The 15,864-nt window shown below is 40.0% G+C and overlaps 1 protein-coding gene across 6 annotated transcripts in view; it reads right to left on the reverse strand.

Annotated features, from left to right (window-relative positions):
* Nucleotides 1-15,864, reverse strand: part of GTF2I (general transcription factor IIi) — a 107,812-nt gene that overhangs the window by 32,437 nt on the left and 59,511 nt on the right. For 3 of the 6 annotated variants that reach the window (XM_029949803.1, XM_029949802.1, XM_029949801.1), the window contains 4 exons: nucleotides 14,768-14,830; nucleotides 7,604-7,714; nucleotides 6,236-6,301; nucleotides 3,155-3,338 (listed from right to left, as the gene is read on the reverse strand). In XM_029949803.1, coding sequence (XP_029805663.1) covers nucleotides 3,155-3,338; nucleotides 6,236-6,301; nucleotides 7,604-7,714; nucleotides 14,768-14,830 — 424 coding nt within the window. The remainder of the gene's footprint in view (nucleotides 1-3,154; nucleotides 3,339-6,235; nucleotides 6,302-7,603; nucleotides 7,715-14,767; nucleotides 14,831-15,864) is intronic. The other 3 variants (XM_029949806.1, XM_029949805.1, XM_029949804.1) reach the window with 1 other exon arrangement.

Raw genomic sequence — 15,864 nt, forward strand, 5'->3', positions numbered from 1 at the left:
TCAAGACTACCTCACTTCAACATGTCTATAAATTGGCTATAAAAATACTATAAATATAATTTAACAGTAACACATTTGCAAGACAGATTACAAGTTTGGGGGGAGGGGTTGGTAATACAAAACCTCCCAAGAAACAATTTCTAGATCACAGAATTTCCATAATCCAACTTCTATATCCCATCATTTTATTTTGATGTAAGGGTCTAAAGTCAGGGGTTGCTGGGGGACAGGGGGTGGTTGGGACCTGGCTTAGAGATCAGCAGGCTCCTGCTTATGGTAACAACTATCCCAGAAATGTTGCAATGTGGCATCCGATGGGGTCAATAGTGCATCTATGATATTTAAATAATATTAATGAACAGCAGATAAAACATTTGCTGAACTCTATAGAATTATTCCTTCTGAATAATCAAAAACTTTACATATATCAAGACTAACCACAGTAACTGTTAGGGACAGGCTTATTTAAGAAGTCCCTTCCAAAAGTGGAAGACGGCCTGCCATGAAGAAGCATCCTGAAAGGACTTGAGACAGGATTGGGCAGCACACAGGGCCCAAGGTAAGTGCAATAACATCTACAATTCCAAAATTAAAATAATAAACGTATTATGGGACCCTTGTTGATGATTCTGGGCCCGGGTCAGCGCTGTGGGGTTTATAGCGCTGCCATCTGGTTTACAGATCCATTTCCAGAGTCTACTGCATCTTGAAACTACAAGGCACCTGAAGCAAAACTAATGTCCTCTCTGCGGAGGACAGTTCACTTATTCTCTGCGGAGGACAGTTCACTTATTATCTGGTGGTGCCTCTTGGGTCTTTTTGAATCTTCGTTACATCTTTAAAATTTTTTATTTTTTGTTTGTTTATTTTTGAGAGAGAGAGAGAGACGGACTGCGAGCAGGGGAAGGGAAGAGAGAGGCAGACAGAGAATCCAAAGCAGGTTCCAGGCTCTGAGCTGTCAGCACAGAGCCCGATGTGGGGCTCAAACCCATGAACTGTGAGATCATGACCTGAGCTGAAGTCGGCTGCTTAACTGCCTGAGTCATCCTTCATTACATCTTAAAAGCGGTCATCCCCTTACTGAACACCAATACAAAGGCCAGCATGCTTGGTTGTGATCTCTGATCAAAGTAGCTGTTAAATTCCCCATTTTCCCAACAGTACCAGTGTTCCTAAGTAATGAAGTTGAATACTTCTACAAATGACAATACGATGATTCCACTACTTTGATTCACTTCACCGTTTACAGTTCAAGCTATGTCAGGGGAAAGCTTAAACATCAGGTATAATATGCAAAATGACTAATTCCCAATAGAAGGACTTAACATAAAAGCCATGTCTTCCAGCAGAAGCGAACCCATCGGCCCTCCCTGGGGGATGAGTACTGCTCAGCCTAAACCTGTAACGACTTCCTTCTCATGCCAGTACCTGGTTGAGGAATAAGCACTTGATAGAATTCCAACCAGAGAAAATGAGGCCACCCTCCAAGAGCAACACAGGTGCTCCTGTCTCTTCTCCATCCACTGCCTGGCTGTGAGGCCCAGGCTCCCCCGTCCAGTTCACGACTGGTCCGAGGAAACCATCAGCCCGAGGAAGAATCTGGTGAAGAACAGAAGCAGAGCTCCAAGCACCAGTCTTAAGCATCCTCACTTTGACTTCCTGGTGAGGAGAGACCAGCATCTTAATGGGACTGACTGACTGAAGGACTTCTGTCCCTTCCCGCTGCAGGTCCTAACACTACCCCGTCTCTTCCGTGTCACAAAGTCTGTTTGCTTTCACAAATGCTTGTCAAGTTTGGCTGGCTACAGAACTGGATGCAGGATCCCATCGTCCGCACTTAGAAAACAGAAAGAATCGCGTATCAGTGTCACTATCCATTACTGCGTAAAGCAAGCTGTCATCACTCTGATGGCACATTTCTCATGAACAGCCCGGTCATATTCCCTGAAACCTAGTGATTTCCCCCCTTATCCTTAGGGCACTCAGACATCATGAAGTGTGACAAGGTATATATCTTTCTTGATCTCATGCTTATCCTGCTCCATAATTTTTATTGGCTCGGAAAACAAGTTACTCATTTTTGATACTTCAGATGTCACTAGATAAGGACTCAACATCTGTTTTCATGTCTCATATATATAATGTTTACAATTTACAAGACTAACCATCATCTTTTAAAGTGAAAATTTTTATCTTCACAATTATATTTTATAATTTCCAAAAAACGATTCCCCAATTGTTCCCCTTTATAAATACGTGTAGTACTTGCTTCATGGGTGTAACAGGAAGTTTCCATCTTTCTTCATCAGCTGAAATCTGTCAATGAACGTCTTCAATTTCATAAGCCTTTCACTTAACCATAACAGGACCCCAGCAGAAACTGGGGGCATGTGTGATGTGGCTGCCATTTTTAAGTGGAAGCATTCACGCTTCTAATCACAGCTGTTGTGCTGATGTTTTTAGGAGAGCTCCTGGTTAGATCCTTTATGCCAGAGCCTTGATGCCAGGGCTTATGGAACCTACAGCATTCTCCCATGGTCTCGCTGATTTTTAATTTTATAACTTACATATATTTCCACATATGCTTTTAAAAACTCAGATCTAAGGGTACCTGGTGGCTCAGTCAGTTAAGTGTCCGACTTCAGCTCAGGTCATGATCTCAGTTTGTGAATTCAAGCCCTGCATTAGGCTGGGTACTGACAGCTCAGAGCCTGGAGCCTGCTTCGGATTCTTTGTCTCCCACCCTCTCTCTGCACCCCTCCCCCACTCTGACTCAACTGTCTCTCTCTGAAATAAACATTAAAAAAAATTTTTTTAAATTCAGATCTAAAATCAAGACACTGTTTGCTAATGTTTATTGGTATGATATCACTTTTTATGTTATACTGATACATTGACACTCTACTCCTTTACTGAGGAGCAAACTGGAAAAAGAACACAACTGCTATGGGCGAATCACATGCGGGCAAGCATTCATGTTCCAAGAGCTGGCTCTGGGCATGACCATGAAAATCTTGTCCACAGACAAAAGTGGTAAATAAAACAGTATATAACTCAAATTTAATTAAGATATAGTCCTAGAGGTTAATGAATGTTGGGCAACAATACAGAAAGGTGTGCTAAAGAACAAAGACAAGAGTCCAAAGAGTCTTACTTCTTAATCACAAAACGAATCCTTTCCTTTGCAAGTAATATCCTCTCAAGGCGAGGAATTCCGTAAGTAGATGGTCTCCTAAAAGGAATTCCTTCCGGAAGTCCTTCTACATAAAGATCTTCAACATGTGACTGGAAAAGAGGGTATGGTATCGTCACAGGACCTTTGGCTTTTATAGCTTGAGCTTTAAGGATAAAAAGAGAAGGGAAAAATCATTAAATGACCAGGTTAACCACAGTTTGTATAACAGAATAATTGAGTATGTACTGCTCTGTAAGTTTCATGACTTTATCTTTACTTCTGCTTACTGTAACTGAATCAGCAGAAGAAAAATAGTACAAAACAATAAAAAGAAAAAGAACAGGAAAGATGCCCGCACTCTAACCCAATCTGCAATCAAATAGTGGATTATTCTGAGATAATGCAGCTGCAGCCAGATGTTCTATTGAAATCCGAACCACATATAATCTAGAAACACACACCGGTTAACATCAGCTAACACACAGAGTATGGTAAACATTAGTGTCAGAAAAGATTTTTTTAATGAAATAACTCAAGTGAAAGATTTTTTTTTAATTGGAAGTATTCTGCTAAGATTTATTTATCCAAAGGTAAAGTAATACAGCAGCTATAGAGTAAGGAAAAAAAAAAAAAAAAGCGTGGGGAGTCTTAAGATCAAATAGAAGGAGAAAGACTTCAGTGAATTCGTCAACCAAACTACAAAGGGTCAGGTTTTCTAGACAATAGAGTACGTGTAAACGTCACTGGGCAGTACATGCAGTGTTTCCGGGTGTGACTGTGGAACTGAGATTAAGACCATGCTTTCCTCTGAGCCAACTCCCGTTTTTGAATTTTTTTTTAAAAGTAAGCTTTATGCCCAAGGTAGGGCTCAAACTCACAATCTCAAGATTAAGAGTAGCACGCTCTAAGGAGTGAGCCAGTCAGGCGCCCCCTCAACTCCCCATTATGAAATGCAGACTTGTTAGAGCTAAAATGACATGATGCTTGGGACATCGCAGATTTAAAATAAGCTTGCGTCACAGAGATGGGACAAGAGAGAGCAGGCTAGAAGGAAAATACTGTAATGTTAAAGGCTGTTGAATCTGGGTGGTGGGTACATAGAGGAACTTTATAGCATTTACTTTTCTTTCTGTTTGGAAATTTTCAGAATAAAAAGATTTTAAAAAGCATCGGTTGAGCTCATCCACAAGAAAGGCACACTGATAAGACAGTATTAAAAGTTTCACAGTTGAACCTTTTGATACTGAGTCACACAAACGCCAAATGTTCTATGACTGAGGAGCAGGCATGGATCACTCTTCTGGCAAAGGCTTCTGCTTCCATTGGCGAACACAGTGGAGTTACAGAAAACGCCTTCTAGCGAATGTGCGCAAGACCAGCAGAGTCGCTACGGACGGATGTGGCAAAAACGCCCTGAGCCCCCAAAGGAAAATGACTTCTGTGGACTCCCCTTCCTCCCTCCTGCTCCCGCAGGAATCCCCCCTCGGCAGAACACCTGCTCTCTTTCCTAGTAATTTATGTAAAAGTCTGTTTGCTGAACATTAATACTTGTTATCTAGTTTCAAGTCGACCACAGCACACTTGAATAGGGAGTTACAGTTAGCATCCTTTGTTGACATCGTGCATCTGAAAATCCTATTCCCACAGAATGATGAACATAACTTTCCTTAAGGTAATAACCATTAAAATGGTTTCAAATTGTAAAATGTGAATATTGTTCTTCTAATACTGTAATAGGTGGTAAGCATCATTCTCTCATATGCAAAATCATGAAATCACCATTTCAACAAAAACATAATTTCCAATCATAGCAGTTTATAAATCCCACAAAGAGAAGCAAAAATTATTTTTGCTTGAAACAGGACTCCATCAAGTCTGTAATAACACTGTTACTAACAACAATCACTTTCCTGGTACTTATCCACCACTTCTTACAGGAAGCACTTTACACACTCTGTGCTATCTACCTACTATCATCACCACATCTTCACACCACATCTAGGGCTCTCCTGACAGTTTCACAACAGAGGACAGCAAGGCTCGGGGAGGACAAAGGGAAATGGCCAAGCATTCTGTCCCCAGGGCCCGTAATCTTACCAGCACGGGACAGGGCTTAATGTAGAGCAAGTTATGGGAGCTTCTGCTTTACAGTGGGCCAATTAAAACCATGGGCTAAGAAGCTATAGCTTCTGGAGAAGGAGAACTACTAAAAGGTCCTGGAGGATACAAGCGAATGCTTCAAGGGAAAGTTACTGAATTTATTACTGAACTTCCTCTCATTCTAAATGTTCCCTGACGGGTCACCTGTCATCCATGAAAAGGATCCAGGAGCTATTATTTCAAGTTTCTTAAAGTCAATAATGTCAGTGTAGTTTATCTTATAAGAAATTCACCCAAAGAAATTCAGTGATACCAGAGAGCACCCTAAAAATAGAGTTTTCAAGTTAAAATTCAATATATTGGCCCATTTTATAGACCGTCAGTGGACTGCAAAGTAAAGAATCCTCCAAATAAAAATACAGCAAGAAATAGTTGATACTTTTCAATGAAGGTTGTTATTTTTAGGTGAACATTTAAATAAATACCAGCCAGTGATAACACTAGTTGATCACTATCTAAGGACAGATGTAGGGTAGAATAATGAGAAAAGGAGAATGTGAGACCTAACTTAAACAATTATGTATCAATAGTAGAGCAAATAAGGACATCTAGTTGAATACTGGACTTAACATAGTGGATTAAGAAAGACTATGACGTAAGAATTTTATCTTCAATTAGATGTCCAAGACCCAACAAATATGTAAATCTTTAAAGGAAATGCGAAATTGGTAACCATGAAAAGAAAACTTGCCCTAAACTTCCTAGGGATCTAGGAAACAAGGTCCGTAACTTTTGGGCAGTCTATCCATGACTTTGTGAGGAACAGATACACAAGTAAGGCACATTTTACTGGGAGAAGCAGAGTTTGTCATACAATGCCTGGATGAAAAGTAACCCCATTTTTAAAAAGCTTTTCAACATACTATTACACAAATTTTGGAATTCAGAGTTCAGACTTACCATATTTTCTTTCAAACAACTCTTCCACTTGTTTACGGAGATCAGTAATTCGAGCATTCCACTTCTCTGAAAAATTGGGAGTTACAGTTACATCTCAATGATGAATCCCTCCCTGTTGGGGACACTGCTGTGTTGAGATGACTTATTTTCTACATAATACATCCTAATTAATTTTTTTCTTTCTAACTTTCCCCCCAATGTTTATTATTTTGAGACAGAGTGTGAGCAGGGGAGGAGCAGAGGGAAAGGGAGACACAGAATCCAAAGTAGGCTCCAGGCTCTGAACTGTCGGCACACAGCCCGATGCGGGGCTCAAACCCATGAAACATGAGATTGTGGCCTAAGCCAGAGTCAGACACTTAACCGAATGAGCCACCAGCCACCCCCCTAGTTAATTTTTTTATTAAGTAATCTCTGCGGCCAATGCAGTACTCAAAACTCACGACCCTGAGATCCAGCGTCACACACTGAACTGACGGAGCCGGCCAGGTACTCTTGTCCTAATTTCTAATAATCCAACTCCATCTGTATAATTTTACTGCTTTCTTAAGAACTTGTCCCTTTTTTTGTGGTTCTTAGAACTGGTCTAATAAGAGATTATAAGAGATGTTTTACAGTCTATTTTTGAAACACTTCATACTGAATACCTCTTTTTAGCCTGATAATTTCTGAAAGGCAGGACAGAAAAGACTAGTCCAATTAAACACTATAAGGTGGAGGCCAAAAAGAGGGAGGGCTCCAAGGTCATTCAGGAAACCTTCTAAAACATGTCTAAGTTGTGTGGAAAAAAGTATTTACATATAGTTGTAACCTAAACTAGAGTGTCATGTAAACTTACTACTACCTATATAAATTCAATTTAGGACTATGACAAATTAAAATACTACAATGCTATTTAAAAAAATGTGTAAGTTAAATGTTTTTTTTAACTATTATATTTGTGATCCAAATATAATTGGTCCCACCATTATTTCATTTAGTCCCTTCAAAAAGCTACATCACCCACGGGGGGTTGGCTAGATTACCTGCTGGTAGGACAGATAAGAAAAATCAAGGAATAAAATATATCTTAATAAGGAAGGTTTTAATGCTAAGAAAAATGACGCAATTACCAAGTCACGAAAACACTAACTGTACTTAGTATCAGAAGATGCAATGTCTCTGACTTTGGTCAACCCAAACCACATGTCAACCATGTCTGTGAGCTTGCTTCCAGAGGCGGTGGTTTTCCTCACATCAGTCGAAGGCAGTAACACATTTTAAAGCACCACCCGCCGCCAACAAAAAAGAAGAGCTATAACTTTTATCAGGAGCAGAAAGGGTTTGCAGGAACTGAGAGCAAAGGCCTGTATTGGATCCAGAACGTACCGAAGTTGAACTCCCTCACTTTCCGCTTCCCCGCGTTGGCTGGCTCTGTGACCGGCGGCTGGGGTGGCTCGCTGCTCTTTGGTCTCTTAGTAGGTGGAGAGTAATCATCATCTTGAAAAAGAAAACTGTCATCACTGGAGGGACGGTCTAAGGGAGTTACAGCCACCGTCTGTTCATTTTTCAACATTCAAAAGATGGGGGGGGAGGTCACACACGCTCGCAGTAGCCATCGGTGGGGCCCCCCCTTGGCCTACTCCTTCCCAGGCGCACCTACAGGTTCCCTACTCCTGTGTGATGTGCTCAGGTGAACGCCCCTCACTTTCCTTGGCTTTAATTTATTTCCTTTCGTTTGCTTACTTCAAATCACATCCTTATGACATCTCCTTTCTCCCCTAACTCCTCTCGGTTCCTAGGGTAACAGTTTCTTTTAAGCCTTTGAAGAAAAAGATTTTAAGAGACACAGACACCTACAACTATACAAATACATAAGAAAAGGGGGAAGAAATACAGCTTGAAGAGAAAAATACTGCTGCTTACACAAACTCCAGGCATGCACAAACAGGGAGGGGGGGATAATTGCACGTCAAACACTCTGAACAAACACGAGACTGAGAGAATTAATGAAATAGGGCTACGTTATCTGTGAGACAGAAATACTAAGGCAAGACAAAACCTAGTGGAAATGAGCAATTAAAATTTCAGTACAGAATGCAGACTACTTAAGATGTTTGTGGACGTTTGTAGTGTGAGTTCATGCCAACTTCTTCAGGGACAGGTCTGTGGCTCAACTCTGCTAGGACTTAAGCTAATACAAGAGTTAAGGACATCTGAATACAATAAGAGGTGTCATTGTCATCTTTGTTCTAGCCCCTGAAAAAGTCACGTGGCACAGTACTTAAGAGTTCTGCTTAAAGCTCATCCACAAATTACTAAAAACCTCACTCTAAGAAATGTATACCTGAAACTAAATATGGAATAGAGAAGAAATAGCCAGTGTGTTAAAGACCGTCACCGAAAGATGCCACTCGTGTACTGCAGGTCCCCTTTTAGGGTCATTTTCACTTTCACCTAATAGCTCTAGAAAACGGCTCAGGGAATGTTAAGTGACTTAACGACGTCACACCACTCCCGACACTGCAGCAGAGATCAGATTCCAACCTGAACTCACACCACCGAATCTGGCCAAATATACAACATTGTCTGGGACCGCCATACATAATGTTTATGTGCTCTGTATGTGCGTACAACGTCCAAGGGACAATCTGACCGAAAACTAAAATCCCTGTATCTCAGTCCTATCACGGCATCAAAGAAGACAATCGATGCCATCTCCCTGGTTCGTGGACTTTGGGTTCTTCCTCTGATGCCAACAAATATTCTAGTAACCTGAGATCATTTACTGATTATTGTAACCAATAGGAGAAAAAGTCACCAATGTCACTACTACCAGATTAAGTCACATCAGGACCCATTTACAAGCTGGGAAAGACCAAAATGCTACATGTCTAAGGGATACTGCTCCAGGGAAATGTTACCACATGAACGATTTATGACACTATAATTTCCATGTGTTGACTGCCACTGTAGAAACCCTGTTCAAATCCAGAACAAAAGGAAACATACCATAAAAGATTTTAAAGTTACAAACGACTGGTAAAATAAAACTTGCCCATGTCATCTGGGTTTACTTAATTACTACAAGGATTAGTGGCCAAGTGGCTATAAAAATGGTCAGGAGACCATAAAAAATGATCAAGTAATTAAGTTCAACCTAAAAAGACACATTTGTGAAAACATATGAGCTATCATTAAGACATTTGTCCTTCACTTCTGAAAACAGACTGAAAAAAACCACCTCATCTTTTTCAACTGCCAGATTTTTAGAAGCCTGAGTGTATTTTGATGCCAGTTGGTATAAGGTAAAATGAAAGACACTCGTTTCCCCTATGAAGTGTCAAACCATTTTGTCTTAATTTTAAATTAATCTCTATGCCCATGGTGAGGCTTGAAATCATGACCCCTCACATCAAGACTGGCAAGGACTGAGCCAGCCAGGCACTTAAGGGTCCAAGCATTTTAGTATATGTGCTGCCGAAGCGAGCACAGGTCTAAGCATTTTAAATGCTTGATATGTTAACCTTTCTTTCAAAACATTAAGCAATGACATTAAAAACAAAAGGACTGTACTCGGAGGCTAATGTAACCTAGCTATTTCTATAGGCATCATTTAAGCTGATTGTTAACTGAACTACATAAAATGAACTGAAAAGAATATAAAAAGAAAACCGGGTGGTGATGAAAGATCCCAGCAATCTATTATATTAATCTCGACTATTAACTCTTTGAAACTAAGGCCAAGGGAAAAGGGCACAATTGCTTTGTCAAAACTTCTTTAATCAGTCTACCTTATTTTAGACCATAAATGATTTCATAGGATAAACACATTTTATAAGAGCAACCTCATTAACCATCAAGAGAAAAAAAAGAACAAAGACAAGTCTAGGGGAATATTTTCAAACCAGAAAATGATGGAACAGATTATAACATATTAAAAAGTGGTAGCTCATTTCTCTCCAGCGACAAATAATGAGGTTCAATCTATACATGTGAACAAATGCAGAGAGATGGATTTAATTATTTGTGATAATAAAATATCTTACCACACATTCTAATAAAAGACTAACCCATTTCATAATCACTCTTGGGGTGTTTTGTATTATGTGATACGTAGAAGGAAATCAAAAGATCAGCTATGAACTTGACCGAATCTTCCAATGTCTTCCCTGCTCTTTGCTACAAAAAAAACTAATTTCTTTTGCAAAAAGTATGAGAAAATGTTATTCTTGGCCTCAAAATCTTTTCCACAAAGGATCAAATTTTACTTACTTCTTTGCAGGAAAACTACCAAACAGAGCTCTAAATGTTTGCCGCTTTCTTCTAACCAGGCCCGGCAGAGAGAGCACTGTTGTCCTAATTACTGTGGTTATTTCCACATTGTAAGCAACCACATACGTGTTAAAAGACACATTCGGCGAGCTTCAAATTCAAGCCCAAACTGAAAACATTTACTTCATCAATACTACAAGCTTGCAAGATAAATTTCAAAACATTTTACCGTGGGAAAAGTTGCTCTGCGTTGCGTAGTTAAGCATCACGCTGCCAGCACTAACACAAGCACCCACCACACCTGGAAAACGACTGCAGTTGTCCTGGACTCAGAATTTGTATTTAGGCCCTTCTCCTTTTTGCAACATACTTACAAATACATCTATGAATAATACAGCCATCTGAGCTCAAATGTGTGATGGCATTCTTAAAGCTGAATGCGTTAATAACAGAACATGAAACAAATTTTCAGGTACTCTTATTCGTAACATAATCAATAATGTTTTCATCATACAATGTGACACCTATGTTTTAAAAATTGAAATAAACTGACACCTTTCGAAATTATGCAGAGCCATTAAGAATTACCTTACATGTTTCAAATTAATAGACGGCAGTTTTTGCCCATGGACCCAGGTCCCAACTCCTCCAAAATTCTAATTTTTACATAAATAACTGGAATCTCATTAAGTGACTCTGGCAGTTACAAAATCGAACACACAAAAATTTCAAGTACTAAACTACTCAATCACCCAGACTCTGAACGCACCAGTAACGCCTGTAAGCTCCGTGCTGTTAAGTAAACCCTGAGGACCAGCAAAGCCTATAGGCTCTACTTTCAGGACGCACCTGCAATTCACTCACTTCTACCTCCACTGCCAGTGTCCTGTTGTCAAAGGGCCAGCCGCGGGCCCTGGGCTGCCTACGGCAGCCTGCTAGGCCGGTTCCGGCCTCCACTCTGTCTACTCTCAGTCTCTCACAACGCAGCCTTGTCTCTTCAAAGTGCAGGACAGAACCTCTTGCTCACAACCCTTCGGGCGGACCTGTCTATGTCATTCACGCCTCAGTCCTCAGCACCTCTGTGGTCCTGAGCAGACAAGTCTCTCGGTAGCTGCTGATGATGAAATGAATTCTTGAGTAGTGTAGTCCTTAATTACAAGCTGCAGCCAAATATTTATACGAAGGTCCTACACACAAATATCACAAAAAAGGATACCAACAGAGGACAACAAGTAATTCAGCCGCTGAAGCTCTAAGGCTGCTCGCTTACAGTCCATGTGGGACTACACTCCCATGTTGAAATATTTACGGGTATATTTCCATGGATATGAGAAATACAATTTAATATCTCAAAGACAGTTTTACTTTAAGAAGGCGAAGGACCAATCTCTAAACGAATCTCTACAATCACTTGAAAGGAACCACGTGGATGAAACCAACAGGAGGTTAGGCCATCGCAGAACGAACAAGCGGGAATGGCTTGGGTTCGGGAACCAACATGCTCGGACAAGTGTACGATGAGGAAACCTCTCTTTGAGGCAAAAGGACTTTCCCTTATTAACATGCTAATAATCCCATCAATTCTGAAATAAGATTTTCTCTACACTCAGCAAAGACCTGCCAGCAGGTCAAAACGTGGGCATGATGTTGACTAAATTAAGGCGAGCGTGCTCCTATCATTCCGAAGGCTATCTCCCAGACTCCGAAGGCTATCTCCCAGACTCCGAAGGCTATCTCCCAGACGGAGGCCACACAAGCTGGGATGGGACTTCTGGGCCAAACGGAGCGGCGCGAGCAGGAGTGCGAGTGCACAAGTCGGAGCGCCACCCAGGGTGGGAGGGACTGTGATCCTAGGTCAGCATCCGCGGGAATGCCAAGTGAGACTCTTCCCATCTCCACGTCATCTCAGGTACAGGGATCAATGACAAAGTGCAGTGGAAAACAAAACAAACTTACTCGATGGCAAGTTTTTTTTTTCTTTTCTAGAAACTATATGGGAAGCTCAGAAAGACACAAGGGGAGAAAATAAAAGTTGTCCCCCGGCAAGTGGAGTTCCCTTCATTTACTTGCTCGTAGGCACGGCATTTTCCTAAACAAAACTAACACCATAGTTACACTAGATACACTTCTCCTTTTCAACTTGCTTTTGTGCGTGAAAGGCAGGGATCTTACAATCTCAAAACTTACTACAGTAACCATCTTTTTCTCAGGCCACTTCTTTTCAAAGCAAACCAAACAAAAAACCAACCCCACTATTTCAATGCCCAAATATTTTTCTATTATGAGGATAAACTATATTTTCTCTTCCTAAATTCCGACATTTAACCATTTTCCATCAGTTTGCAATCGTGTTTCCAGAAAAACTATACAATATGCTTATCAAACAGATGTGCCCGTCAGCTCTCATTTGACCTTCCTTAGAGTTTACCTTCCTTAATGTATGGATGAGAAGTTAATTAGCAATTTAATTAAGGCTGATCCATGTCATGTGCTTGAAAGCACATGCCATAGAAAAGGACAGCCTGAAAAGCACTTACTTTGCACAGATCTGCCGTTTCACTGGGCTTCTGAACCTGGAGACAAAACTACTACTTGTTGATAAATTGGGACAGCAAACCAAACTTCTGGCCTAGGTCTTAGTTTCAAAGAAACAGGACTTATCTCCCCTCCCGAGACAGAACTGAAAAGACGGACGTGCTTTAGGCTCATGAGCCATTTATTCCATGATTATCTTTAAAGGTCTTTTGCTATAAAAGCAAGTATTTATTTTCGAAACAATCTTAACACAGTCTTTATCTGCTTTAGGCATTCATAAATCTAACAGGTTACCGGTCCTATTTAAAAGTTTTATACTAATAATTTAAATAAATAATCATCTACTTTTCTGATCTCTACAGAAAGGACAACGTTCTGAGTGTGTATTTATATGCTCTTTCTTAAGATGCTCACCTCTGATAATTAATGAGACTTCTAACTAAAAAGCAATTAAATTCAATTATTTAATTCTGACTACAAACAATTCCAAATTGCTTTTAGGTTAGTAAAATTATATTAATAAAAATATATGAAATTGAGATTAACAAATGAAGTATGAAATAAATTCTCATAAGAATCATCAATTTAAATCTTAGAAGCAATGAAGACAGACATTTTGAGTAGTATGAAATAGCCAAACACAATAAAGAACCAAATGGAAACAGGAGACAGGTTATTAAAAGAGAAAGAGGGAGACAAAGAGATCAAACTGAGAAAGGTTAGGCAGCAGTTAAAAAAAAAAACACAAGGAAAAAAAAAAAAACTGAAGTACCAAAGGGGGGGGAGGGGAATCTATGGAAATATGATGTAGGTATATTTCAAATCTTCATTACAATGCTGCATGCTACAAACACCTATATATTTTTGTGAAACTAAATGTACACATACACGTGTATTTATACACAAAATTACTTTTACATGTATACACAATAAACTGACATCTACCCCTGAGGTTAGGGATGTTATTACAAGGCAGGGGTTAAAGAAAATTTTACATACTGCAATTTATTGTAGTGTTTCAATATTTTACCTTATGAAAGAGCTACTCTGGGGGACAGGCAGACCTTTTAGAGGAGTGGTGTGAGACATTAATTGAGAAGGAAAAACATCACTATGCATTTGGTAATTATTAAATATGAAAAGTGCTACTGTTAAGTATTCTATTAGCTGAATTTATTAATCATTCTGGCTCATCTGCATTCATGCATTACCTTGGAAGAAAAAACTAGGTCTGACGCCATGTTAGTTTTAGGTAGCACCTGAGAATATATTTGTCACTACGGCTTCAAAAAACCTTTGTAAAGACAGATCCTGTACTCTAGGGGCAAATGTGAGGAAGTGCCTAGCCGTCCACACCTTCCCTTCCATTGCCCTGGGCTACTAGCTCGCCCTCTTCTATCACGAGCCCAACCACAGGTTATAAAATCTGTTCTCGAGCGCCATCAGGTCTGGGCCTGGATCTCATTTGTCTATTTTAAGGTCCCAGGGGTAGAAAAGTATAGCTTGGTCCACCTGCGGGCCACCGCGCAGGCTCGTGGCCTTCTGTGCTGTCTAGCACCCCCAAAGGCCTGGCTGTGCTGCGGGGAGGTGGGCTGCTTTGGTCACACATACACATAGATGCTTTGCTTCTCTTCACAAGCTTCCTTGAAGAATGAATGAGATGCATACTTAGCCATGTGAATGTGACAAATAGGTTTATGACCAGAAGTGAACTTTTGGAATCAAGGCTTTTAGATGACTAACCTTCAATAGTCACCTCAACTTCGGGGTCCTCACTTGTTTCTGAAGGGACATGCTGAGTAGAATCTTGAAAAAAATAAAATTCTAAAATGACATTCGTTATAAAGCACTTTCTGTATGTTCCAACATTTTACGGATTTGTTACTCCAAAAGCAGCCTACGATATGAAACTTTACTGGCATTTGACTTCATCTCGTATTTGTTAGGTTAAAATATCTGACCCTTTTCATCGTAAACAGGGAGGAGAGAAGACAGAAAATAGAAAAACTCTGGAACACTACTTGATAATACCAAGTTACCTGCATTCATAATGGACTCAAAAAACTCAGATTTTAGAGGAAGGAGATTTTAATAACATCCCTATTATTTTCTGCGGGAATTAGAAAATACTGGGAAAAAACAAAGGTTTTATCTCTGCCATTTGCTATTTCCCCTCTCCTTTCAGAAATCCTAGGAGTGGTTTATATTGTTAAATAAAACCACAATCAATTTTTTTTTTGCTTTGGGGAACCTCATATCAAGCCAATGAGTAGGACAAATGCATACAGGGCTCTATCCCCTAATTTTATATGCAACATACTTTTAAAACTTGGATATTTTATTTATATTTGTGTTACTAAATAAAACAAATATACATCAGAATGTTAGTGCTAGAAAGCTCAGCTAGAGAGCATCTTGGTCAACTCTCTTCTCATTTTGCAAAGGTTGAGAGATTAATTGATTTGCCAAAGATTATGTTTACTTGTTAGTAAAGGAATAAAGACCAGAACCCAGGTAGGACTCAACCCTGTTCATACTGCAATGTGACAATAAAAATCTCGAACATCAAGTATTTCAAAGCCTGATAGCTAACAACCAAACTGTGGACTATGAAGCAATGCAGACCGCCCAAGAAGCCTGGCACCCTCCGCGCCCTGTATGTAGCACACAGGTCCTTCACTGCTGCAGACAGACCGCCCGTCTAAAATAGAGATTCTGTTACAAAGGAAACATCTCATTACCTCCATGTGGTAAAAGAGAAAAAAATTCACCCACATACTTTTCTATAAAACGATCTCAAAAAGAAATGTAAAATATTGTTGCAAGTGAGTACCTCGGTC

This window comes from Suricata suricatta, chromosome 8, assembly GCF_006229205.1.
Source record: "Suricata suricatta isolate VVHF042 chromosome 8, meerkat_22Aug2017_6uvM2_HiC, whole genome shotgun sequence".
Classification (NCBI taxonomy): domain Eukaryota; kingdom Metazoa; phylum Chordata; class Mammalia; order Carnivora; family Herpestidae; genus Suricata; species Suricata suricatta.